This window comes from Lepidochelys kempii, chromosome 18 (genome assembly GCF_965140285.1).
Source record: "Lepidochelys kempii isolate rLepKem1 chromosome 18, rLepKem1.hap1, whole genome shotgun sequence".
Classification (NCBI taxonomy): domain Eukaryota; kingdom Metazoa; phylum Chordata; order Testudines; family Cheloniidae; genus Lepidochelys; species Lepidochelys kempii.
This window is the reverse complement of record NC_136397.1, coordinates 23,052,941-23,078,193: the sequence shown is the minus strand read 5'-3', so window position 1 is coordinate 23,078,193 and position 25,253 is coordinate 23,052,941. Positions and strand designations below refer to the sequence as shown.

Here is a 25,253-nt window from a genome sequence, read left to right as displayed (position 1 = left end):
CAACCCTGCCTGCCCCCCCCTTCCCCCAGGGGTCAAGGAGACAAGCCGGAACTGGGCTAAATAGCTGTGCTGAGAAAAGGCGCTCGGGAGAGTCCTAGGAAACAAAAAGGTGGAGCTTTTGTGGGGCAGGGCCTGCAGTGGCTTTTCATCCTCCTTGGGCGCCTGGCACAGGGCAGGGCCCCACCACAGAGACACAATCCTTGGGCAGAGGCCTGGAACAGCCTCCAGGCCGGGGAGTGTTACCGGGAACCCACTGTAAACCCTCAACCAGCATGTGAGCTGCAGGGGCTACGAGCTGGGCCCAGCGGGTCAGGGTCCAGGAGCTGACCAGGTCCAGCAAGGCAGGCCCTGCAGGCCCACGGTGACCTGGGGTGGTTCAGGGTCCCTGCCGGTGCCTAGTTTCTCCATTCACTATTCAAGGGGCGAAGGGGACAGAGCCAGCCCTAGGCCACAGCAGACTAAGGACTCGCTTAGGGCCCTTATTCACTTTTCATTATAAGCACCTGCCTGTTTTGGCATGGGGGGGTGGCATTGCTGTCCAGGGCCCCCTCTGGGCTAGCACTGGAAGGAGAACAGCCCCAGTCACTGTGAGTCAGGGGGTCAGGCTAGCTGTGGGTTAGCTACAGGCTGCTTTTGCTAGTTTGGGAGTAAAAGGTCTCGGTGATTAGGAGCTTAGACACACTCCTTCGTCCCCACCGGCCAGTTTCATTAAGTGGTTCAGGGAGAGGCAAATGCTCTTTTCCATGGAAGCCTCCTGTCCCCCCAGCCTTTGCCAGGCCGGGAAGGTGGCTGGTTAGCCCCACAGCCGAGGGCAGCTGCAAACAGCTGGGCCGCAGGGGAAGGCGCAGGGGCTGCTTGCCCGCGCACTTGCTCTCGGGGGGCAAGCAGCACTGGCTGCCGGGCGTTGGCGGAGAGAAGCCGGACAGAGGCAAAGGGGCCTCGGTGTGTCCCCCCCACGCTGCGCAAGGCGGCTCCCAGCGGCGGCGAGTGTGGACTGGCCGAAGCAATGTCCGGCAAAGTCCCCGCAAAAGTAAACCCTAACCCTAAGCATCGTCTCCCCTGTGCAGGGCCTTGGCTGGAGCCACTGGGCCATTCTACACGGACCCCGGCTTCCCGTGCAAAGGCGCCGCCGCTGCTCCGCGGAGAAGGTCCCGCCTCTTGCGGGGACACTTCGCCTTTTGCTGCATCCCTTTGCTCCAGCTCGGCATGCTCCCGGCCGTTCCGCGTCGTGTCTCGCCAGCGGCCTGGAGAGTTTTGTTCAAACCAATTTAATATGTTAAGCCTCAACACCTCTACCCCAGCCCCGCGGCTCAGGGGCGCAAGCGGGCCGCCTTTGGTTCTCTTTTCTCCCACCTCCTCCCTAACCCTGCCCGCTCCATGGCTGGGCCGTGCAGGGAAAGAATCCGAGACCGACACGGGATCTGGGAGCCGGTTTATTAAACCCGGGAGCCAGGTACAGACACGCTGCCCCCCCCCGCCCCGGCGCCCCTTGGCAGCCAAGGCGATCGTTAATGCCAGCGCGGCAGCCACGCTGGGGGCTTCCCGCGGGTCCTGCGTCTCCCCGGGGGCGGGAACCAGCCGGGGGCGCCCGGGGCGCAGGCTAGCCAAGGAGCCGAGGCCCGCGGGGACCAGGACTAACCCCCAGGCACGTCCCCGCTGCGCTCTAGCGCCCACGGGCAGGGAAGCGCCCGCCCGCCCCCAGCCACTCACGGTCTCCGGACCGAGCCGCGCCCGGGGGGGCGGCGCGGGCGCTACCAGGGCCGCCACAGCGCCTGGCTCCTGCCGGGCAGGGAGGGTCTTTGCTCCAGGGCGCCGCGCCGCTGGGCAGCAGCGCCCGGCTCAGTCGGGGGCTGGGAGCTGGGAGCGCCAGGGGCCCCGGGGCGCTGCGTGAAGGGCCGGGAGCCGCCGGCTTTCTGCAAAGGCGCCCGCGGCTCCGCCGCGCGGCCGCCGGGCCGGGAGCCCCGGGGCTCCGGGCGCGGCGCGGTGGGGCTGCTGTCCGTGGTCCTGCAGCCGGAGCCGCTCACCCGCCGGGAGGCCCGGGCGAGCTCCTGCAGCAGCTGGAAGGAGGAAGCTTCGCTGGCCCCCTCGGAGCGCAGCAGGAACTGGTTCACCCCATGCAGGCAGGTGCGGAAGCCGGCCTGGTAGTCAGCCCCTGGGAGAACGGAGAGCGGATCAGGAGCCTGGGGACGCGCAGCAGCGGCCCCCGCCCCCCCCCGGCGCCGGGGAGGGCCCCAGCCCACCCCATCGGTGCCAGCCGGGAGCCTCCAGGGCCAAGCCCCCCACCCCGACAGCATCAGTGCTGTTCCTGCCCGCACCACCCTGCAGATCCGCACCGCTGGGAACCCAAGACTGCGCCCGGGGCCCCTGGCCAGCAGGGGTGCGGGGTCTCTGAACAGCCCGTGGGCTTGGGGCCAGCACCCCAGGGCGGCAGGCCGCCCGCTGGCCGGGAGAGGAGCCTGGGGCGCGTGTATCCAGGACGCTGCGTTACCCGCGGCTCTCTCCTGCGCGCCCAGGGGCCCTCGCCCATTGCCAGGCTGCAGCGCGGCGCAGCCCGTCCTGTCCGAGTGAACCTGCTCTTGGGATGCAGGGGACGTGTCAGTCCGTGCGGCACGCGCCCCTGCCCCAATCCTGGCCTGCAGACTAGCAAGGAAACAGCGGCTACTCAGCCCCTCCCCCTGGGGGGGTCCAGTTACACCAGCCGGCTCTCCGGCAAGCCCGGCGCTGCTCCGCCCCAGCCTGCGAGCCACGGGATTAATAGACACTGGAATTGACAGAGCAAAGGGACCGGGCAGGATCGTGTCCACACGGGGTTCGGTGCCATCGATATAACGGGGCGTGGGATCTAAATCCAGAGTACATTTCAAATCAGTGTCTTGAGGCGTCCAGGGAACCCAGGCTCGGCCAAAGGCAGCCCAATAACCAGACCCGCTGCTGGCGCCTGGGTACCCGGGCTGAGATTCTGTGTGTTTCCTTGCACCACGACTCGCGGACTCGCATCATTGGGATGTAACCGGCGGGACCCCGTAACATTGAGCTTCGATCCCGATTAACACAGGACCCATCTACCCAGCAACAAACGCCGAGAGCCTGTTACTCCCGCGAGGAAACGGGATTTTACCTTGGACAGAATTCTGGAGGCTTTTCATGTACTTGACGCTCAGCTCCAGGATATCTGCCTTCTCCAGTTTGCGCTTTCTGATCTGGAGAGAGAGAGAGAGCCCCAACGCGATCAATACCGTACCGAACGGGGCACCGAATCGTGCTTTGGTTCCACTGTAAATGCGGAGCCAGGACGTGCCCCCTGGGAAAGCTGTTTAGACACTGACCATCTGGGGGCGAGGTTCCCGGGGTGGGGGACTCACGTGGTGGGAATAGTGTTTTTCTAGCAGCGCCTTCAGCTGCTCCAGAGACACGTTAATCCTGGCTCTTCTCTTCTTCTCCATCAAGGGTTTTGAGATCTGCGGGGAAGAAGGGAAATGTTACCGGGGTTTGGCTGCCACTCCTCCGCCGGCCCCAGTCACTTCTTTCCTCCTGCCTAGTGCTGCTGGCAAACCTTGCGGAAGCTACAAAGCTGCGGGTTCTCCTGCCCTCCGGGCTGGGTGACCATGTTCCCCCCTCTCTGGGAATGAGCGGCCCTGGGAGTTCGCAGCCGGGGGCAGGAGCCAGGATTTATACGGGGGACTCACTTTACATGTCAATACCGGCATTCAGGCGCTGAGCACCTCCCCGAGGGGGGCACGGGCCGGGGGCGGGCAGTTGGGGACGGGGAATCCTGTGGCCGAGGAGCCATGTGATGGGCGAGGCGAGGGCGGCTGAGAAGGGTTACAATGACTTTTACCAAGATGTTCAAGTTTCTTTTGTATGTTTCACTGGATTTAAAGAACGGGAACCACCGCCCAGCCCGCCACATCTCAGGGGCGGGGGCTCCGCATTGGGAAGCAAATGGCATCACTAGAGTTACCTCTGCCCGCCCTCCCCCGCCCCGTGTGGGGGGGGTTCACCAGGCCCTTGACCTGCGGCTTTGAACTCTCACAGGGATCCCTTTGTGTTCTGCGCCCCTGGGTGCCGGAGAACACGCGGCTCGCGCTGCATGGACTTGTTTGGACCGTGATTGGCTGTACAGCGCCGCGCACCGCCCCAGCGCTCGCAGACACCAGCTGGTTCCTTTGCTCGCGGTTGCTGGCGGCTCCGGTCCCGCTGCTGCAGCCTGTGCGCCCCGGGGATCCCTAGCGCGCTACTGCACCGGGCCCAGCGTCCCTCCGCCCGGCACTGCTAATTAGCAGCGGGTTTGTTCCCTGCCGGCCGCACGCGGCCCGGCCGCACGCGGCCCGGCCCCGGGCCAGGCTCTGGAAGAGCCCCCTGCCAGGCGGGCCACGGGAGATGAAGACCTGCCACCTAGGGGCAGACATTCCTCCTTTCTGGCCGCGTTTCACGCTCGGCGCGGGGAGGCCAGGCTAGATTAGCGGCCCTAATGCCCGGACAATGCAGCAATTTTCTGCTCCCAGCCCTTCAAAGCCCGCGGAGGGGCGATTTCTGCGCTCCGAGCGGAGTCAGGGGCGAACACATGTTTCATTAAAGCGTGGAAGGGCCGGGCCAGCCCCGCGCGCTCACAGGTGCAGGTGGGATTCCCGAGGAGCCTGGGAGAGGAGCGGTCCAGGGAAGTGGGGTTTCCAGCGGCGCCCATCTCCGTGGCCCGGGCCCCCTGCACACCTCGGGAACTCTCCCTCCCGCGCTGCCCTCGTCCCTGTCCCATGCACTACCGGTGCTGCGGGGGCGCTTTCTCTCTCTCGCTCGCTCGCTGGCTTTTGTCCTTAGAGCCGTAACTATTCCGGGCGCCCCTTCCCCACTGCACGTGGGAACTCAGCAAAGAGCTGGGGGGGGGACGGGGGACGGAGGCGTTCCCGGATTCGCCTCGCTTCAAAATTGCTTTCCACAGTCTAAATTCCTCCAGCTCACTCATTTAAAAGGTTTTTATAACAGACAATTAGGTCTGGTCCCAGATACAAAACCCCAGATGTTTGGAAAGCCACAAACCGTTTGTGAGAGCGCGGCCCGCGGCGCTTTTGACCAGCACAGGGAGAATGCAGAATGAGCACCGGGTCGCCAGCAAACCCGCTGCGGGGATTGGGGGGGGTCCTTATACGTGGTTGGGGTGGGGACCCCTCCAAACCTCTCCGCTCCTCTCACGCGCTCCCCGGGGTTCTGGTCACCCTACTGAAAGCCAAACCTCCAGGGAGCCCTGCGGAGTGCCCCGTGGCCCCCTTGAGTGCTGAAATGGACCCAGGGGTGCCCTGCCGTTGACTTCAACGGGAGAGGTGCAGGATCGGGCCCATGGCTGAGGGGCCCAGCCCAGGTTCACTCCACGGTGTGTAGGGAAAGGGGGCCGAGGGCTGGGGCTGCCCGGAGCGCGCAGAAAGGGCCAGTGTCCCGCAGTGTGAATCGCTGGTGCGGAGCGGGTCAGTGGGTGCCAGGCGCCCCGTGCAGGAAAAGCGGGGGCACGCGCGTGTCCCGTGGCGCCGTGCGGACCCCCCCCCCGGGGCAGGCCGCTCCCGTCCCGCCACGCGGGGCCCCCTCCGGAGACGGGCCGTCTGCCCCGCCTGCCCGCAGCGCTCCCAGCCCTGCTCCGTCATTTGGCCTTTAATGAGGCTTTTATAATGCCCACGGGCCGCGCTGAATCCCGCCTTCGCCGCTGCCCCTGCAGCCCTGCGCCGCTGGCCGGGGACAATAGATCAAAGGGCTGCCGGGCGGGGGCCGCCGGACCCAGCGGGGCAGCGAAGGTGACCGGGGAGTTATTCTCCTATTCACAGCCCGCTCTGCTGCGCCCCTGAGACCGCGGGCTCCTCCCAGAATAGCCCTTGCAGTGACTGGACACCCCTGCTGCCTGGGGCCAGCTCCAGCCACTCCAAGGGGCCTTCCTGGGCCGGGCCCACCACTGCCCCAGGGATGGAGGGGTTGGGGGGCACCAGCTCTGCCATCCTATTACCCCCGGCCCTCCCGGATACCTGCCCGGGCCCACCACTGCCCCAGGGATGGAGGGGTTGGGGGGCACCAGCTCTGCCATCCTATTACCCCCGGCCCTCCCGGATACCTGCCCGGGCCCACCACTGCCCCAGGGATGGAGGGGTTGGGGGGCACCAGCTCTGCCATCCTATTACCCCCGGCCCTCCCGGATACCTGCCCGGGCCCACCACTGCCCCAGGGATGGAGGGGTTGGGGGGCACCAGCTCTGCCATCCTATTACCCCCGGCCCTCCCGGATACCTGCCCGGGCCCACCACTGCCCCAGGGATGGAGGGGTTGGGGGGCACCAGCTCTGCCATCCTATTACCCCCGGCCCTCCCGGATACCTGCCCGGGCCCACCACTGCCCCAGGGATGGAGGGGTTGGGGGGCACCAGCTCTGCCATCCTATTACCCCCGGCCCTCCCGGATACCTGCCCAGCGCGGAAGCAGGGGCTAAGTGGCGGAAAGTTGGTCTCTGACCAATCCAGGATATGACCTCCCCCTTACCCCCCAGTCCCTCTCTTCGGGACCCGCCTGCAGTTTAGCGCAGAGACATCTCTGCTCACGCAGGAGAATACAACCCAGGGGCCCGATTAGGCCATGGGAGCTGGGGGTGCCGGGGGCGCTGCGGCACCCCCTGGCTTGAAGTGGTTCCATCACATACAGGGTTTGCAGTTTGGTTCAATGTCTCTCCGTGCCCCCCCCCATACACATTGTACCAGCGCCCCTGGATTAGGCGGGAGGATCTTGTCCCGGAACAAGGTGGGGGAAGGATGCCAGGGCAGCTGGATTTCCTCCCATGACTCCCAAGTAGGGGCGCTGGAGCAATGGGGGCGGGGGGGGGGCTGAGAGCCATTGCACTGAACTGTAACCCTGCACCCCAGCACCCCCAGTCCCAGCACCTGGGCCCATGACTCGCGGGCGGTGTGGCCTGCAGACGGCAGCTCACCACCCAGCCACTTGCCGCTGGCATCCCCAGCATCCCTGCCCAGCAGGTCACCCACCATGCCACCGGGCCAGCGGGCCAACCGCTGCATTCCTGCGGGAAGACATCGCCAGTGTCAGCTTCGGGGCTGCCGGGGTGTGTCACGAACCCCGCTTTCATGCAACACAAGGCTGGGGGCGGGGAATCACCTTCCCAAGACAAACGGGAGGCGCGGGCTGGGCTGGCTTGTGCCAGGGAGTCACTGGGCGCTGGTGCTGGCCCAGCCCAACCAGCCGCTGCAGACTCGTCCCCCACGGGCACCAGCCCGAGCCCCTCAGCACCCCTGGGTGCGGGGTGGTTACAGCGCCCCTCCTGGGCGCCGACACGCTCCTTGCTCAGACACCGGGCAGCGGAGCGGGCGAGCCCAGCACGCCCGGACCCACGGGCACGGAGGGGCTGGGCAGAGGAAATCTGGAGCCCCGCGTCCCGTGCGGGGCGAGGTGGGCGGACAGGCCCCTCTCCCCTCGGGGGGCCGATTGCTGGAGCTGGTCTGGCCCGGGCCGCTCGGGCGGCGTTTCCCAGGCAGGGCGGCAGCTCGCAGCGTGGAGAATCGCTGGCCCGCCCCCGGCCTTTCAGTGCCCGGCAGGCTCGGGGGCCGCGCTGGGGACAGCCTGAGCGCAGGGGAGCCAGGCCCGCCTGCCCGGGCAGAGCCGCGCCGAGCTGGGCGCCGCGGGCAGGGGCCCCTGGCAGCGCTGTGTCCGGCTGGCTGGGTGGAGCGGCCCCCCGGCCGTGGGGTCCAGGGCGCGGAGGGGCCCTGCCGGTGCTGGGGCTCTGCCCTTGGCAGGAGGCGGCTCCGCGCACGGGCTGGAGCCGGGGAAGCCCCCTGGATTTGCCCTTCAGAGCCAGGGCAGCCCGGGGCTGGGGAGCCTCCCCACTGCAAACCCTGGTCCTTCTCCTGCCTCCTCCTCCCACCCCTGTATCTGTCCAGTCCCCTCTCCTCCGGTCTCATGGCAGGCTCTCTGGGGCAGCACCAACACAGTGGGGCCCGGCTCGGCGCGAGTCACGGCCCGCCCTGGCACAGCCCCCCAAAGCACAGGAGGGACCCTTTAGCTCAGCAGTGCTAGCAAAGGGGGTGGCCAGTCCTACTGGAGCTTGGCACAGCGGGTTGCCAGCCTGCCCAGTACAGGCATCTGGGCCCACCGCAGCACTGGGTAGTGGCATCCCCCTTACTGAACACACACTTAGGGGCTGGAACCAGGTCCCCAGCCATCTGCACAATCCCTCAATCTGGTGCCTAAGCAGTTCCGTTAAGAGCTATTAATATTGTCAATACAATATTAGGGCCACAGCTTGCCATAACCCTGAAGACTGAAATATCACAGGCTGGAAGAACTGAGGACTCTTTCAAACCACACTGTGATTTAAAATTACTAGAAAGGAAATTGTTGCTGGCAGCTGCTCAAAGAGAAAGTGCTGTGAGAATTAGGCAGTGGTCTGTATTGTTAGGGGAAACTCCAGTTCTCCTTTAGGGTAATTTGTCACCTAATGATATGCTTCCTTGTCATAAACCCCTGATGGCTTCTGTAAGTCTTTCAAAGGAGGCTCTTTGAGCAACCAAATGATCCTTGTTATGCTGATCTCACTAGAACAAAGGAAGCCAAGGAAGCAGAGGGCACTTGGTGAAGTGCGGAGGGTAATTAAACAAGACACTGCAAAGCTGAGCTGCTTTCAAACCAGCTGATTATCGCTTCTCAAAGAGCCATTGGATGCCCCTTGACTCATGGCCTCAGACTGGGTTAATAACAATTAAACATAAACAATGGCCTCATCCTGCAGTCCCTACTCAGGCCATAGGCCAGGGCTGTAGGTGCAGGAGGAAAGCAGCTCCCTTGGAAGTCAATGGGAGTGCTGCCGGTGGGACAAAAGGGGGCAGGATTTTACCCATGATTCCATCATAACCGGCTGACTCACTTCACACATGTAGGACTCCAGGCCCTCTGAACTCAATGGGAGCTTTACCATCAATGCTTTTGGACACAGGATCTACTCAGTGATTCCCTCCGACTCCAGACAGAGGTGTGGGTGTTACTGAGGGAGAGCTGGGCCCATGTAGGCAACATGTGAGCTAAGATACCATGGGAACCTCACCATTTGTCTTCCATCCTTCTGAGAACTGAACACTGTAATCCTTAATGTGATAGGAAATTGTTTGCATTCATCTTCTGTTCTATTACCTGAGATGCTGCATGTGATCATGGATTGTAAGCCCTATTACAATGCACAGGCCCAAAAGGCAAAGGTTAGCTGGAGACTGTTCCATAGAACTCAGCATTTCTGGATTTTTTGGTGTTTAATTTCTCAATCTTGGTGCTTCATGACTGTAGCTATTATTTTGCATGAAATGTGACTGGGGTAGAGTCCAGTGTTAGGGGTAGCATGGAGCTGCTCTCTTGGAGTTTGGGATAGAAATCTGACCCTGAGAGCTTCCCAGCATGCAGAGAGTGTGCATCTGGCCTCCCCCCTATTCAGGGGGCCCAGCATACTCCTCCCCCCATGTGCACAGGTCCCACTCCAGTGGGGCCACGGCCTCAGGGGAGAGTAAGGGCAGCAATCCCAGTGCCTGGCCCTTGTACTTGGCCACACAAAGAAGAGGACAGAGAACGGCTCCTTGTGCATGGGGGTCTGCCACAATTTGTAACTATTACTCGCTTACATACACAAGGAAATCTCCAGCAAACAGTCTGGAATTCAGATTTCCCTGGATTTCCAAAGACCCAGATGGTTCTGTTCTGAGCTTTGCTTCTTTCTGCAAACTCTCTAGGGTGGAAGCAAGCATATTGCAAAACTGAATTAAAGAGTAAAGAGAAACTATCCTCATATTTTGAGAATACATTGGTCAAGCGATAAAAAGGGGGAAAGAATCCGATCCAGATTCAGATTCGGTCAGGAAGAAAAGGGCTTGCAAACCTTTCTTCTGCTCTAATGGTTACTTACCAATCTTCGTTTCCCTCCAAGGGCTAACTTTTAATCGTGTGCCTGCTTTTCCCACCTATTATTTTAATTACATGGCTATTTCTTGCACAGCAGGCTGTGTTTAATGAATGACTACTACATGAAAAGGCTCCTGATGGTTCAACATATCCCCACGCTGCTCTCTGGATTTGCCTATTCTGTATGCTACATCTGGCTGGTTTTGAACAACTTGTGTGGTGAGTAGTATTAAACAGTGGAAAATTGACCGAAAAATGTTGCTAATGTGCAATGTTCTGCTCTGGCTATGAGAAGATGATCCCCAGAGCTGGGCTGAGAGCTGCTATTCACTGCTGGTCACGCTCCAGATTTGGAGGCAGCACCGTATTAATGGGCTCTACCCTCTCCCCCCCAAAACGTTACCCCACACAGAGCTGAAGAGTACACAAAATCCCATGGTCTCCCAAGCTGTTCTGGGATCTGCATAGGGAAGTTACCCATCAATTTGGTTCTCAGCAAGCAGAAAATGCATATATAAATAGCACTCTGGACTTCAACAATCTGTGGCATATAAAGGATGCTTGGAAATGTTGGGTCTGACTTTCTTCTCACTTACACTGGTATAAATCAGGAGTAACTCCACCGAAGACAGTGGAATGATATTCATGTGTAACTGCTGTGAAATCGGAATCAGGCCTGGCCTCTAGACTCTTACACGGACATTTGTTTTTGCTCGTCTCAATTTTTGCCAACGAGCTCCTAATTTTAGATTACTGTAAGAGTGCTGCACATTTATCTGCTGCAAACTATTTTCTTTCTTTTAATTAATGTTCTATCCTGAGTCACACTTTGATTAAAGCCTTAGGTCTGCCAGGGAATGCTGAAGTGCGGAGGTGCACTTTGATCTTTAACAATAATATTAACGTTTCTGAGAACCATTACGTCCTTGGATATTGCAATGCCCTGGTATGTAAGGGCACTGTGTCGAGTGACCACATTTCCTTTTGCTTGAGTCATTTTCTGTTTTAGTTGGGGATTCAAAACCACAGCTACTGATAGTTATTTTTATTCTGAAGCAAAGAAAGAAAGACCCTACATGGGCCCCCTTTCCCACATGATATTGTTGCTACTCCTGGGAACAGTCTTGGGTTATATGATTCCCAACTTCAGAAGACTTTGATTTCATAATGGGGGGTGGGGAGAGGAGATAAGAGATTTCTGTGGGCTCCTTCATTGCTAAACTCATGACACATTTCTGGATACAGAGACAAATGCCCTAATTTTTCCTGCACTGGAGAAAGCCCAAGTACAGCAAATCTGGGAATGGCGGTCTGTCCAGTGGCTTGGTCACTCGTTACAATTAAAGCTGTAGTCATCTGGAAAGGCGAGGACCTGACAGGAGGCCAAAGCCAGCAGTCTTTTTTCTTTTATTACATGATACTTTAATTCAGTCCTTGCTTGAGCTATATTTCAATCAGTTAGCTATATTATCAATCACGACTGACTTGAGCAAACTCAAACACACTGAAATAAGTTAGCCTATTCCTGAGAAGTCTGCTGGGGCTGAAGTTTTAACATCTGTTTAGTTAGGTTTCAGCTATAAGCAGCCTGATGCCACATAATGAGTCAAGGGAGTGAATCAAGGAAGTGAATCAACACTGAACTGGGTTTTTCAAGAGTTGAGAAGAGTGAATTCAGAAAGACCCCATTGTCTAAGCCTTTTGTGCGTAGCTCCAGCTGGCCCTAATCTTTAAATATTTACCCTGCTCTATTGTTGAAATATAATTTACACACTTTAGACTAATTCACTGATAGAATGTGCAGCCTTTATAGAAGTGTTAGAGAGTTTATTCTGCAAAAACTGAAGTGCACCAAAAGAGTATGATTCTGGGTTATCATGTTCATTAAAAGCCATCAACCATCTACAACTAGCTTCACTGAACTCCAAGGAGTTCAGTTACAAATAAGAATTGCTGGTCTCAAATGGCAGATTACTATTATTTTATATACGGCACTACAAATTTTCATGACTTTTTACAAGACGGCAAGTGCCCTGCCTTGAAGAGTTTACAGTTTAAATGAGAAATCACAGCTCACTGGTTAAGGATCACACAGGAGAGTGGAGGCTGGTACTGTTGGCATGGGACAGAAGATCAACATTTTCAAGGGTCCACTGGTTTGGAGCACCTCAATTTTTGGGAACTTAGCTGGAGACCTTGAGCCTGAATTTCAGAGGTGCTGAGTGTGCGCAGGACCCAGTAACTAGAATAAGTAAACATACATTCTCTACCTTGCTTTGCAATTGTGGGCTTCTGTTGACTAGTGCACATGCCCCCTCTAGTGTCCGCGACACAACACGGTTACAAAAGCATGAATCAAGTTACAAGCCATGCGGGCACTCACCCTCAAATGACACAACCCTAGTGGACACACAGGGCTTTTATTTATTGCTGTCTGGGCCCGCAGGCCCCGCTGCTTCAGCATTTACAGCTTCTCAGCCCTCCGCTGCTCGCAGCAGGGATGGTGTGGTATTCCAGCTCCTTCTGTCTGGCAGTCCAACCCACTGCTTCGGCAGCAGAGAAGCACTTCTGTGTCACAAAGACAGTACAGAGAAACAACGGGCCAAATGCTGTCACCTGTAAATCCTGAGTCACTTCTTTGCGTAAATCCAGAGTGACCCCACTGGACCCGAAAAGAACAGGAGGACTTGCGGCACCTTAGAGACTAACCCATTTATTTGAGCATGAGCTGTCTTGAGCTACCGCTGCATCCGATGAAGTGGGCTGTAGCTCAGGAAAGCTCATGCTCAAATAAATGGGTTAGTCTCTAAGATGCCGCCCGAGTCCTCCTGTTCTTCGTGCGAATACAGGCTAACACGGCTGCTGCTCTGAAACCACTGGAACCAGTGAAGTTATGTATGGAATGAGTACAAAGGAGATCATAATTCAGGCCCTTGGTGGGGGATCCCATTCATAAGGACCGATTTCTGCTCAGTGAGCCATTACTCAAGAGTCAGCCCCCTTGTACAAAAGCTAGTGCCGCCCTGCGTCCTCCGCTGCACAGGGGGCGCTGCAGGGCCGCACCGCGACCGACCCGTTCGGAGCCTCGCCCCTGAAACCCTGAGCCGGCTGGGGGAATCTCGCGAGATTCCAGGGCTTCCCCGGCGCTGTCTCGCGAGATTGGGCCCGTCGACGCTCCTCTCGCGAGACTTGTGTCGCGCGGCGGGGTTGCCGCCGGGCCGGCCGCCGTCATGGCCGCCGCGGAGGGGAGGCTGGTCGCAGAGGGCCGGGCCAGCCTGGCCGCCTTCCTGCTCGGGGCGTCGGTGGCGGCGCTGCCGCTGCTGCTGTCGGCGCCGCCCGCGCTGCTGGCCGGGCCCGGGCTCCAGGGGCGCGCGGCGCTGGCTCTGCACGTGGCCGGGATCAACGCGCTGCTGCTGCTGCTCTGGCGGCCGCCGCTCTACCAGGTGCGGCCGGGGGCGCTGGGGCGGGCCGGGCCGGGGGCGCGCTGGGGCGGGCCGGGCCGGGGGCGCGCGGGGCCTGGCTCGGGGCGCGCGGGGGCTGCCCCGGAGGGGGGGCGGGGCCTGGCTCGGGGCGGGCGGGGGCTGCCCCGGGCCTGGCTGGGGGGTTACCCCGGAGGGGGGGCGGGGCCTGGCTGGGTGGGGGCGGGGGCTGCCCCGGGCCTGGCTGGGGGGCGGGGGTGGGGGTTGCCCCGGAGGGGGGGCGGGGGCTGCCCCGGGCCTGGCTGGGGGCGGGGTTACCCCAGAGGGGGGGCGGGGCCTTGCTGGGGGCGCGCGGGGGCTGCCCCGGGCCTGGCTGGGGGGCGGGGGTTGCCCCGGAGGGGGGGCGGGGCCTGGCGGGCTGGGTGGGGGCGGGGGTTGCCCCGGGCCTGGCTGGGGGGCGGGGGTGGGGGTTGCCCCGGAGGGGGTGCGGGGGCTGCCCCGGGCCTGGCTGGGGGCGGGGTTACCCCAGAGGGGGGGCGGGGCCTTGCTGGGGGCGCGCGGGGGCTGCCCCGGGCCTGGCTGGGGGGCGGGGGCGGGGGTTGCCCCGGAGGGGGGGCGGGGTCTGGCGGGCTGGGTGGGGGCGGGGGTTGCCCCGGAGGGGGGGCGGGGCCTTGCTGGGGGCGCGCGGGGGCTGCCCCGCGGGGCCTGGCTGGGGGGCGGGGTCCCTCCGTTCCCGGTGTTTTACACCTGGGACACGAGACCGGTTGGGGGCAGGGCCCCTTGGAGCCGGGGCTGCTGCTCTGGGGCAGAGACGGGAAGCTTCTGTGTTTAATGTTCTGCTTCAGATCGCGATCCGGGCCTGCTTCCTGGGCTTTGTCTTCGGCTGTGGTTTGCTGCTGAGCTTTGGACAATCCTCATGGAAGCACTTTGGCTGGTAAGGAAATCCTTTGTTAAGGTGGGGACAGGGACCTGTGTGCAGCGCAGGTCAGTAGGGTCTGAAAACGGTGACTGTATGGGGACGTGTGCTGAACAGCCTGCCGGGTCTCAGCCCTGTTCATGTAAGCCAGGCGACTGCATCAGAAAACCTGCATAGTTGTCACTGGTTTTTGGTCCGAGAAGAAAGCCAGAGACTGAATGGTCAGGCACATCTAACTCCCCTCCTGGCCTTTGCAGCGAAGTGCCTCCCAATGAAGGTTGAGGTGCACTGAAAGTGAAATAGATGCCCTCAAACCAGTAGCCGAGAGGTGGGAGGTTTGGTATCCTATTGCTAGAGATCAGAGATGGAAAAATGTAGTCTTTGGTTATCTACTCAATACCCCGGCATTGCAGGATCGATTGGCACTGTGGCATTAGTACAGTCTCTACCTGCTGCTCTGGTCTGCTCGACTTGCATCAGGGCTCGTCTACACTGGCACCACTTTAATGTGCCTGGTGTGGTCACGGCGCAGCATTCTTAAAAGCCCCACCTCCAGGAGGGGCCGGCTACCAGTGCTGGTGCACTGTCTACACTAGCACTTCACAGCGCTGAAACTTGCTGCACTCAGGGGTGTGGTTTCAGAGGAGTAGCCGGGTTAGTCTGTATTCGCAAAAAGAAAAGGAGTTCTTGTGGCATCTTAGAGACTAACCAATTTATTTGAGCATAAGCTTTCGTGAGCTACATGCTCAAAAAGCTCATGCTCAAATAAATTGGTTAGTCTCTAAGGTGCCACAAGTCCTCCTTTTTTTCAGGGGTGTGTTTTTTTCACCCCCCCGAGCGAGAAAGTTGCAGTGCTGTTAATTGCCAGTGTAGACAAGCCCTTAAATATAATTGTATTACTAATGCCTTGAAGCCTCCAGTTCCTCCTAAGTGAAAGTTTTAAGTTTTGTTTTTAATATATATGTGTACATAACCTTACACAAATAACATGTTTGTTCCTAACATACATGAATAAATAGTGGAGAACAAGAGTTGCAGAATTCTAGTTATGCTGCTGTGAACGGTCAACACAATATCATGGATTTCAAAACATAGGATTCCAGAAATAAACACAGCAAAACATAACTGGACTTTTTAAATAAATTAAGTTCATCTTAATTTTGGTGGGTTTCTTCTTTTCTAGGTATATGTGTTCCTTGTCACTGTTCCATTATTCTGAGTATTTGGTGACAGCGATCAATAATCCCAGAAGTTTGTCCTTGGACTCTTTCCTCCTAAACCACAGTTTTGAGTATAATCTAGCTGCTCTCTCTTCTTGGATAGAGTTCACAGTTGAAAAAATCATTTATCCAGGTCAGTAGTTTTATTTGAGGTTTTTGGGTAAGTTTTTAAAGAGAAGACCAATTGCCCGTGTGACTATAGGCTGTATTTCACATGCAGGGACTGCGTTGGCAGCACATTTTAAGCAATTCATAAAGGGAGAAAAATTCCTAGGATTAAATTATTCTCATGCATATGTTAGGTGACTCCTGGTCCTGCTGAAGTCACTGAGTTTTCTGCCACTGACTTAAGCAGCACCAGCATTTTCATGCCTTGTATATAGGTCTGGCTCAGTGTGTTGGTGTTTAAATACATTTATGTGGGATTCTAATAAAGCATGGTAAAGGATGAAACCTGGCACTTACGCTGTTAGGCTTGATTAGTCACATCTAGTTATTCTGTGACAGGGTGTCTAAAGGAGAAGAGATTTTATGAGAGTGTACTGACAGTTATCTTATTCCCAAACACTTTGCATGCTGTATTGACTCTTGAAACGGAGGATAGTTTTTAGGCAATCTGGAATACCAATGAATGTTTAGCATTCTGTTAAAAAGAGTTTGAAGAGGACATACCTTGCTGACTGGATTTTGTTAGTGCTCAAGTAAGATTCATGTTACCAATAATTATCAGTTATTTTGGGATTCTTTGTCTTTTTAGAGAAACTTTTTTAAACCAGTTTTCTGGAATGGGGGAAGTATTTATGGCTTCCGCACTGCCAGTATCCCATGTCAGACCAAAGAGGGTTGGATGTGGCTTCCTCAGTGCTGCTCTTGAATTGGTGGGGAAAGTCTGGTAGAGTGCATTTGCTCTCCTCTGAGGACTGAGCACATCAGTTTAACCCCATCCAACTTGTGAAACACCAAGAAACAGTGCGCAGTTCTAGGGTTAGATTCTCTTTGGAGCTGTGTATTCTGACCATTCTGCCTTTGCATTTCGATTCACCAGGAAGAGTTAAGACACACTGCTGCCTTATCAGTATAGCTGGTGAAGAGTAAATAGAGTATCAGACTTTTGTTAAAATGTTTTGTTTAATTTTTATAGACTAAAATTGTACAACACACTGCATTTATAAAAATAAAACGAGGAGTACTTGTGGCACCTTAGAGACTAACAAATTTATATGGGCATAAGCTTTCGTGGTCTAAAACCCACTTCATCGGATGCATGCAGTGGAAAATACAGTAGGAAGATATATATACACAGAGAACATGAAAAGGAGGAAAAAACCTGTTGTAGTGATAATCAGGATGGCCAAAAGATTTTTTTTCCTCCTGCTGATAATAGCCCACCTTAATTAATTGATCTCGTTACAGTTGGTATGGCAGCACCCATCTTTTCATGTTCTCTGTGTATATATATCTTCCTACTGTATTTTCCACTGCATGCATCCGATGAAGTGGGTTTTAGACCACGAAAGCTTATGCCCATATAAATTTGTTAGTCTCTAAGGTGCCACAAGTACTCCTCGTTTTATTTTATTTTTTTTTTTGCTGATACAGACTAACATGGCTACTGCTCTGAAACCGGTCACACTGCATTTATGTTATATATTATCTTAAAACAACAAGAGCATGCACATCAGTCTCTTGGGGATACTACATAATAACTTTGGGGCTTTGGTCTGGATGCATCAGGTTAGGTTAATGAATTTTGAAGGTGCTCTCTCCCTACCCTAGGCCTCTAACCCTAAATTTCTTTTTTTACCTGCAATAAAAGAGTAAACTTTTAAAACATGTTATGACCAGTACTTATTCACTTGCAGAAATGAAGCAAATCACCTGGCTCAGTGCAGTAGGGTTATTGATGGTGATCTTTGGGGATTGTCTGAGGAAAGCTGCCATGCTCACAGCTGGCTCCAACTTCAACCATATTGTTCAGAATGAGAAATCGGATACTCATACTTTGGTGACAAGTGGGGTATATGGGTGGTTCCGGCACCCATCTTACGTGGGATGGTTTTACTGGAGTATTGGAACACAGGTATTGTATAAAATACACTTAGCTATCTTGATCTTCTAGTTTTTCTTAATGTTGCCCAGAGCCTGTACCTAATCTGTTTCGCAAATAATCAACTGTAGGAGTCCCTGGTATGGATTTTGACACATTCTGTCTTCCACCAGTAAACTTTTAGCTGTGAATCATGAAACTGCTGGCCTCTGAACTCTCCATCATGTGTGATGTTTGGGAAGACCATATCTCCTTAATTTTCTGTGTGAATTAAGCAGAGGCAATGGAGCGTGGGTTTGAGCTGGAACACTTTCAGAGGTTCAAGGTGTGATCTGCTGCTAGCCATTGGACCTTAAAGCTTCCAGGGTGTGTCCAGGCCTCCCTTTCATCTTTACTTCCAAAGTGTCTTCCAGTAAGCCATCAGACTTGCCTTATTCTGATTGAATATTAGTATTGTACAGGACTGCTAAGTAAGTTTAGTGTATATAAAACCCAGGTCAAATACTTGAAACCAACTACAGTACTCCTGTAACTTAAAATGTCAGTATATTAGATATTGTAATTCGTTTATAACAAGCATAGAGTATCCGAGATATAAACCTTGTAGTGTATGAGTGGTGATGGTGTCTGTTGCTATCTTTTAAAGAAAAATTATAAATATGCAAACCACATATGCATAAGCCTTACAAGCCTGAATTCTTTTAGCAGGAGCATATTCTTTGGGTCTGGTATTACAATAGGAAGAAACGTCAGTGCTCTTTCTTCATCAGAACTAATCTGTCATACTTGGGCTAGAATGCAGAGATAGGATTCCGATCAAGAACAAAATTCTAAAAATTTGTTTTTGGAGAATGGGGACCTTTTAAGCCATACTGCAGATATACACTTTGTGGACAACTAATGAAACTTGATTTGTTTTTTTCAAACAACCAACCAAAAACCTTTCCCAGGGTGAACAGAGTTTTGCAAGGCTGAATTGGACTGTAACCACTTGTATCCTCTTACAGGTCTTACTCTGTAATCCCGTCTGTGTTGTTGGCTATACTTTAGCATCCTGGAGATTCTTCAGAGAGCGAATAGAAGAAGAGGAGTTTACGTTAATTCACTTCTTTGGAGAGGAGTACCTGGAGTATAAAAAGAAAGTGCCATCGGGTCTGCCTTTTATCAAGGGAGTTAAAGTGGAACTGTAACACATGAAACGTCAGACTGGCTGAGCCAACATCCAGCTCCAGGCATCATATGGAAAGGAACTATGCATGGCACTATATTGTGACACGCTGTAGTAGTAGCCAGTCTCTGTTTACGGGTCATCCCCTGGAGACTCATTAAAGGCTAGGCAGCTGGAACGCCTTGCAAATAAACCAGAAGCTCAATCAAGATGAGTCCTTCCTACATGCAGAGAGGGATCTTCTGGATTATTTAATCTGTAGTGATCCTAAAATGAAACATAATGCTGGTGAAAAGATGTCTCGCTCTACCTACACCAGCGAGTTGTACTGAAATGTGTTAACCGATTCTGTTGAAGAATGAGCTATGCACTTACTAGGAACTGCCATTGCACTAGAAGGGTGCTAGTTGGAAGCTCATATTTCTATGGTGAAACTTTAAAATTAAAGCTTTTTGCCCATAAAAAAGCTAAACAGCACAGCTTTAACCTCTCTGGACCTGACTCGACAAGCCTGCAGTGTGTGGAAGTCCCACTGAAGTCAGTGTGGTAATGTCCTGCTTGGAGGGCTGTCAGAACCCAGCCCTTAATCTCTGTCTTTTAAATGCATGAATTTACATACCGTTTTGGGGATATGCTTACCTGAAAGACTGACAGTGCCGCATAAAGCACTGTCTCCTAATATAATGTTAATAGGGGGCTCTTTCAGTATTCAAACTTTCTTAAATCGCAAATAATCTTTCATTAAACATCATGAAAGCTCAGATTGAAAACTTAACTCAATTGTGTCCATCAGTTACCTAGTGCCATGAATTTAAGTTTCATTCTCATTTTGTCGTTTTCCCATAGCCCCCTTGGCAAGACTCTGTCCTGTCAAATCGTAAACTTGCTTCTGTAAAACACAGTCTTCAAAATCATGCTGCATTCAATCCTATTTAAATAACTTTAGTTGTTAGCTCTTTCTCTACTTTTAGTTCACTCATGAAAATAAGTTTAATTCAGAGAAATTACAAGTTTGTTCCTGTTTTTGTGAAATGCAGAGAGAGAACAATAGCTGGCAGACTTGCAAAAGGCCTTAGGTGGTAAGATTCTTGCCTGGTTCTAGAATATGACTTGGATGTTTCATCTGTATGGGAAACGCTTCCAGAAAATAAGCTAATGTAGGAAAATATTTTTCTGATTAACTGGTGATATTCTAAATATTCACCATTCTGGATATGATTTGTATTCAGATTTTGTGGTATAATTTATTTTCTGTTACTATATACCAAAGAAGTTCACTGTTTCTTTGATTCCAGATAGAGCTTTCTTGCTGGAATGAGAATTGTATGCTGACAGATAATGGCTTGGCTTGAAGTATTCCCTTAAGGTACTGTAACATAGTTCAGGAAATAGAGCACTGGCAGAAGCTGCTTTTGTAAAGATGTTGCCAACTTCTGTTGGTTGTAATTCAGTAGAGTTTTTTTGTGGTGCTGATGACTATATTGGTAGTTTGGAATGCTTAAGTTTACAATTGAAATACCACTGGGAACATACTTGGATATTAAAATGAGGCATGTACCAAACAAGTTGGAAGTCAAATTTCAGTCAACCTGCATACGAAGGGATGTAGGGACAAATTGTTAATCTCTTCTCTCTTCCATCATGCGAAAGCCTTTTCCTACCCAAGTTATGCCTTCAAATTTCAGGGCACCTGCTGCATTGAATTCTAGTTAAAATACCCACTGTTATATTAAATCTCCTACTGAATATATTTGTTGCTTGAGGAAAGGGATATGAAACTTCAGCAGGGCTGTATTTGGTTAATGTTGTCTTTCCTCTGCATAATTATTTGTAAGGACTTGATTCCCGTTCCGATTGCTTTTCCTTTGCAATAGAAGTGCCTCCAATGTACTTCTGAAAGAGCGTTCTACATTTTGCTATCTGTCTGTAGCCAACATACCTCAGAAAAAATCTCAAACCAGTTAAAAACTTAATACGAACAAGGATTTTTGACTGCGCTTATTTTGTTAAGATGTTTCTCATATGAGTTTTTCCATTGTATAAATGTTTCATAACTAAACCTGCTATTGATAATGATACTGACCATCTTTGCAAAGCACTTCGGCCCTGAGCGTTGAAAAGCATCGCACTGTGAGCTGGAGGTATAATTTCCCCTGGCCGTGTACGCGTACCGGCGGTTAGTCTGCGAGAGCTAATGCAATAGCTGTGTAGCCACGGTAGCCTGAGTAGCGGCACGGGAGGCACATCTGCGCCATGCAGAATACAGACCTGCCGGGAACGGGTCAGTGCGTAACCTGCGTTGCTCGTGCCACCGCGGCTACACGGCTGTTTGTGCTTGCGATAGCCCTCATCAAGCTACCGTTAATATGCCTGGGGTAGCACTTAGCTCATGTGAGGCATCATGGGTATTCCTAATGCACCTGTCACTGGTGACCTCCGTTCTGGTGCCTCGATACTACAGTTACCCTTTGAGTTTGGGATTTATCTGCATGTTCTGAGTCAACACCCAAATGTAACATTTATAGCTGTGTTGGAAGAGGACCTTTTTCATCTGTGTAGCTGGAGGTTCTGACTAGCACCCACCAAACCTCAGGTTCTGTTGAATAAGCCCTTTGTAGGATGTGTGTTGTCACAGTGAAAATGCATTTTCTTTAGATTGTGTCTCTCAGCAAGAATATGAATGGGCACAGGAAATGATTTACTTGGTTGATGCAGCGGTCAGTGAAAGCACTTTCTTCTCCAGTGGCCTTGCTGAAATTTATTTTGACATAGTGACAGTGCCCCAAAGTTATTGTCAATATTTCACCTGGACTAGAACTTGCACAAACATCAGATTTATGCAGGGCAGGTAGGTTCATCCCAAGATGTGCTGAGTCGGAAGAATAATCTTTATACTTCTTGACCTATGGCAAAACTGTCAAACACGAAATCGCTTTTGAAAATGAGGTGTGGGTGTTTGCCCCAAGTACGTTTACATAGCGCTAATGTTCCACTTCTGGGGATGGCACAGTAGTGTGGGATCTTAGTACTTTATCTTGTGGTGTAAATATCTGGAATGATTGCTGCAGCCCTCATTCCCAAAGGAAAGGGGAGTCAGCATTCACAAAGAAATGAAGATCACCCTTTAGTTCAAATTGGGTTTTCAGTTGATTTATTCATCAAAATGGACCCTTTGGCACATGCTGCAGCTCAGAGTCTTTTTAAAAAGTCAAAGACGTATGGTCAATGAACAGCTTCTAGTTCTGTACCCAGTGAATAAGAACTTGATTCTGGCCTTTAGTAGGTTTGCACAGTCTCATGTTAGCAATTAACTTATGAAGTCCTGTGGGAAAGGACTTCAACTCACTACTGCAAACAGTATTTATGTAGCCTGGGAAAACATCTTAACCACTAAGAAGAGGTACAGACTACATAAAATTCTATGTATTTTTAAAGCAGTCTACCAAATGAAACTTGTCAACCAATCGGATTTCTTGCTCACTGACCGTTATTTACTAACAAGGGTAAAAGGCACTATCATGTTGTTGATGCCAAAAATTTAGGACTTGTTATGTGCTCAGTAGGTTGCAAAAGTGTTCCATAGGGTTTTTTCAAGTCACCTGCTTAGCTTGTATTTAAACTATCCCTTGCAGTGTTTGCAGTTTAAAAGTTGCAATTTTAAGCTAGTGCAGGAGAACCAGAAAGTGAAACTGACCTGTCCATTTTTATTGTCCAAAGGTTTGTGAAGGACAGAGTGATTGAGTGCAAAAAGGAAACTAGATTATTAATAATGTAAGTTGGGGGTGAAGGGTTAGTAAGAACACGTTGAGCATTTATTTATCGTAATGTCCGACAAAAAGTAACTTAGTCACCCTGTTAACAACTAATTTCTAAAACTGTTGCTTTTTGTAAACATGTTATAACTTTAGGAATTTACTTTGCCCTGGTTCCTTGACTTTCATTTTCTGCTTGTAGCACAGAGTAAGAGTTCTTTGACGGTCAGGATACAACTTTCAAATAATGGCACAGAGTAACTGTCCATCTATTGCACTTTCTTACTGCCTGGAGTAGCTTCTGATCTCACTGTCTTTATTTTATTTGGCAATTTGTCATTGGATTGGCATATGAGGAGGAAGTCCTCTTCTGCCTTGAAAACACCTCAACATTCCTGTTGCAATACGAGATTGTTACTTTGTTATATCTCAAGATGTTTGAAGTCTGTTTGTTTGTGCTGAAAAAAACTAATGTTTACTAGAATCACTCCACAGTCTATTTGGGCCTGCTGAGACCAACTGTGTGTTAAACAAATGGAGTAGTTCTACCCTTTTTCTTACATGAAGAAATGTTCATTACAGATATTTAAAGGTTCTTTTCTTTTGCAGATTTGAGAATTCTTTCCATTTATTAAATAAAACTCTACTTGGTTAAAATAACCTGAAAAGGTGTGGTGATTATAAGGGAAACATATTCTCTTTGAAACTTATCAGAAGGAAATTTATCTTCTGAGAAGTCTGCTGGTGGGAGGGTGGTTGTCCCATGTAGTCTGGCCCTCCCAGAATTCCCTGGTGGGTGTAGGCATGCTATATTAACAACTTGCATGAAGTATCAACTGACATTTTATTTTTTCAGATTTTTAATATACAAAGCAGTGTACATCTTTTATGGCAAACAAGACTTCTGAACAGTCTACAGCATAAAAACTCAAGGAAGTCCTACTGATCTCATTACACTAAAGTGCAGAAGTGTTAAAAACAATTCCTCCCCAAAAATAACCACCCCAAAACCATAAACTGCCCCAAAACCCAGCTTCAAGGCTATGCAAGGTGACTTTCTTTTTGAGGAAATAGCTACATTCCACATTTTACAAAGAATACATTGTTTACTAAGCTAGACTTTTAAATAAATTGTATTCATTGGGGCAGGGAGTAGGGGTAGAGGGAATAAAACTTGCATAGAGCTAGCTGTTTTCATGCATTTAAAATAAATTGATAGCACAATGTCAAAATTAGGCTTATTAATACTCTATTTTTCTAGGTTCACCACCAAGAGTTTACAGTTCGCTTTGAGCAGCTGAGATAAGAAGGGATTTCAGGTGTGAAATATATCAATATTTGTTTTTTCAAAGTTTTCACGTGAAGGAGAAAGGAGACCAATTCCAATAACAAGTTTCTGACCTGATGGGGGCCCACCAAAGAGTTCTGACTCAGGAGATACTGGACTTCTCTGCTGAATAGAGGTTTGAATTTATTGATGCAGAAAAATACAGTGTAACATTGTTGAAAATACACAAACAGCCAAAGAAATTGGCCTGGGAAGTCAGACCATAACTGAGTAAAAACCATCTGGTAATGTAATGAGAACAGTATTTAGATTCACTGAATTGGTGAAGCCTTAGTCTGCATTTCAAGACTCAATTTCATCAAACTAAATTTGGAAATGCTGGTCCTCCCCATCTTGTCAAGTTTTTATTTCAATGGATAGATCCCCTCTAACATGCCAATCTGACTCAACCATAAATGTACTTGAGAAACTGCTATTTAAGTCTTTTGTTTGCATATATGAAATGCAAAGCCGTGTGGCTTCTTGGCATTCTGCCTTGCCTAAGTTGCACAATCTTTCTGGCTCGGATTCTCCGTCCCACCTTTCTGTTTGGTTCTGTAAGTGTCTTTCAGTAGGGGATCCTCAGTGACAATGTTCAGCATTCGGTTGTCGACTTTGGGCTCCCTGTTGTCTTCCATGCTTCTTGTCAAGTCATTCCTAGAACAGAAAAGACACCTTGGCTAAATCACAAAAAGATCTAATTGTCAGATGGCCTGAATATTTTATTAGCAAACTCTCATTTAGAAGAGGTTTCAGAGTGGTGGCCGTGTTAGTCTGTATCAGCAAAAAGAACGGGGAGTACTTGTGGCACCTTAAAGACTAACAAATTTATTTGAGTTCAAATAAATTTGTTCGTCTCTAAGGTGCCACAAGTCCTCCTCGTTCTTTTTATTTAGAAGAGAGATTCTGGGCAGTCTACTGCTGGCATGGGCAATAGTTGCTGTGTAATAGTTTTATTCTTACACTTTCCACATTTGCTGTATTTTGTGTAGCAAAATTGCAACAGCACAAATCACATGGACATTTTTTTTTAAATAAAATATCTCAAAGTAAGATCCAGTTCATACAGTATGTAAAATGCTGCAAGTCTGCATGGGATGACTGAGACTGATCCTTAATTGGGTCACTTCACTGATTAAACCAGGCTCCAATTACAGCAGTTCTCTAGCACTTAACTCCAGCTATTAACACTTGACACCTGGCTATAGCCAGGACTGCAGGGAGTTTCACCAACAATGAAGGAAGCCGTACCACCCTCCTCTGCAGTACATTAAAGATACTCAAAGGACCATGTCCCCTGATGCTGCTTTACGCTCTCCTCTGAGGTGGAGTGCCATTGTTGCAGGGCAGTACTGTAATGTGCTTTTAGTGGCTCTGTTCCATCTCTTCCCCACGTTTTCCCTCAGTTGCGGCAATGCAGTTGTGGATGACAGGGATCTTTGGCTATGTTACTTTCCTCATTCATGTAGAGTAATCCCCTTCCTCTTT

The 25,253-nt window shown here is 51.8% G+C and overlaps 3 protein-coding genes across 12 annotated transcripts in view; 1 reads left to right on the top strand and 2 right to left on the bottom strand.

The window, feature by feature from the left end:
- Nucleotides 1-1,455: 1,455 nt before the first annotated feature.
- HES3 (hes family bHLH transcription factor 3) lies at nucleotides 1,456-3,521 on the bottom strand. Its single transcript, XM_073316924.2, has 3 exons — nucleotides 3,363-3,521; nucleotides 3,119-3,200; nucleotides 1,456-2,152 (listed from the first exon to the last, which is right to left on the bottom strand). Exons 1-3 carry the CDS (start codon nucleotides 3,441-3,443, stop codon nucleotides 1,752-1,754), a joined length of 564 nt encoding a protein of 187 aa, XP_073173025.2. The 5' UTR covers nucleotides 3,444-3,521; the 3' UTR covers nucleotides 1,456-1,751.
- Nucleotides 3,522-13,099: 9,578 nt separating this feature from the next.
- Nucleotides 13,100-25,253, top strand: part of ICMT (isoprenylcysteine carboxyl methyltransferase) — a 48,727-nt gene continuing 36,573 nt past the window's right edge. For 2 of the 6 annotated variants that reach the window (XR_012155517.2, XR_013634824.1), the window contains exons 1-5: nucleotides 13,100-13,359; nucleotides 14,181-14,269; nucleotides 15,435-15,604; nucleotides 17,334-17,551; nucleotides 18,526-19,232. Coding sequence is in view for 1 of the 6 variants with exons in the window: in XM_073316264.1 (XP_073172365.1) it covers nucleotides 13,147-13,359; nucleotides 14,181-14,269; nucleotides 15,435-15,604; nucleotides 17,334-17,551; nucleotides 18,526-18,708 (873 nt within the window). In the remaining 5 variants the exon portion in view is untranslated. Of the gene's footprint in view, nucleotides 13,360-14,180; nucleotides 14,270-15,434; nucleotides 15,605-17,333; nucleotides 17,552-18,525; nucleotides 23,099-25,253 lie in introns of those variants that run through there. The other 4 variants (XR_012155515.1, XR_012155514.1, XR_012155518.2 and 1 more) reach the window with 4 other exon arrangements.
- RNF207 (ring finger protein 207) overlaps nucleotides 23,281-25,253 on the bottom strand; it is a 41,719-nt gene continuing 39,746 nt past the window's right edge. For 4 of the 5 annotated variants that reach the window (XM_073316244.2, XM_073316243.2, XM_073316246.2 and 1 more), the window contains one exon: nucleotides 23,281-24,440. In XM_073316244.2, coding sequence (XP_073172345.1) covers nucleotides 24,266-24,440 — 175 coding nt within the window. In that variant the 3' untranslated portion in view covers nucleotides 23,281-24,265. The remainder of the gene's footprint in view (nucleotides 24,441-25,253) is intronic. The other variant, XM_073316247.1, reaches the window with a different exon arrangement.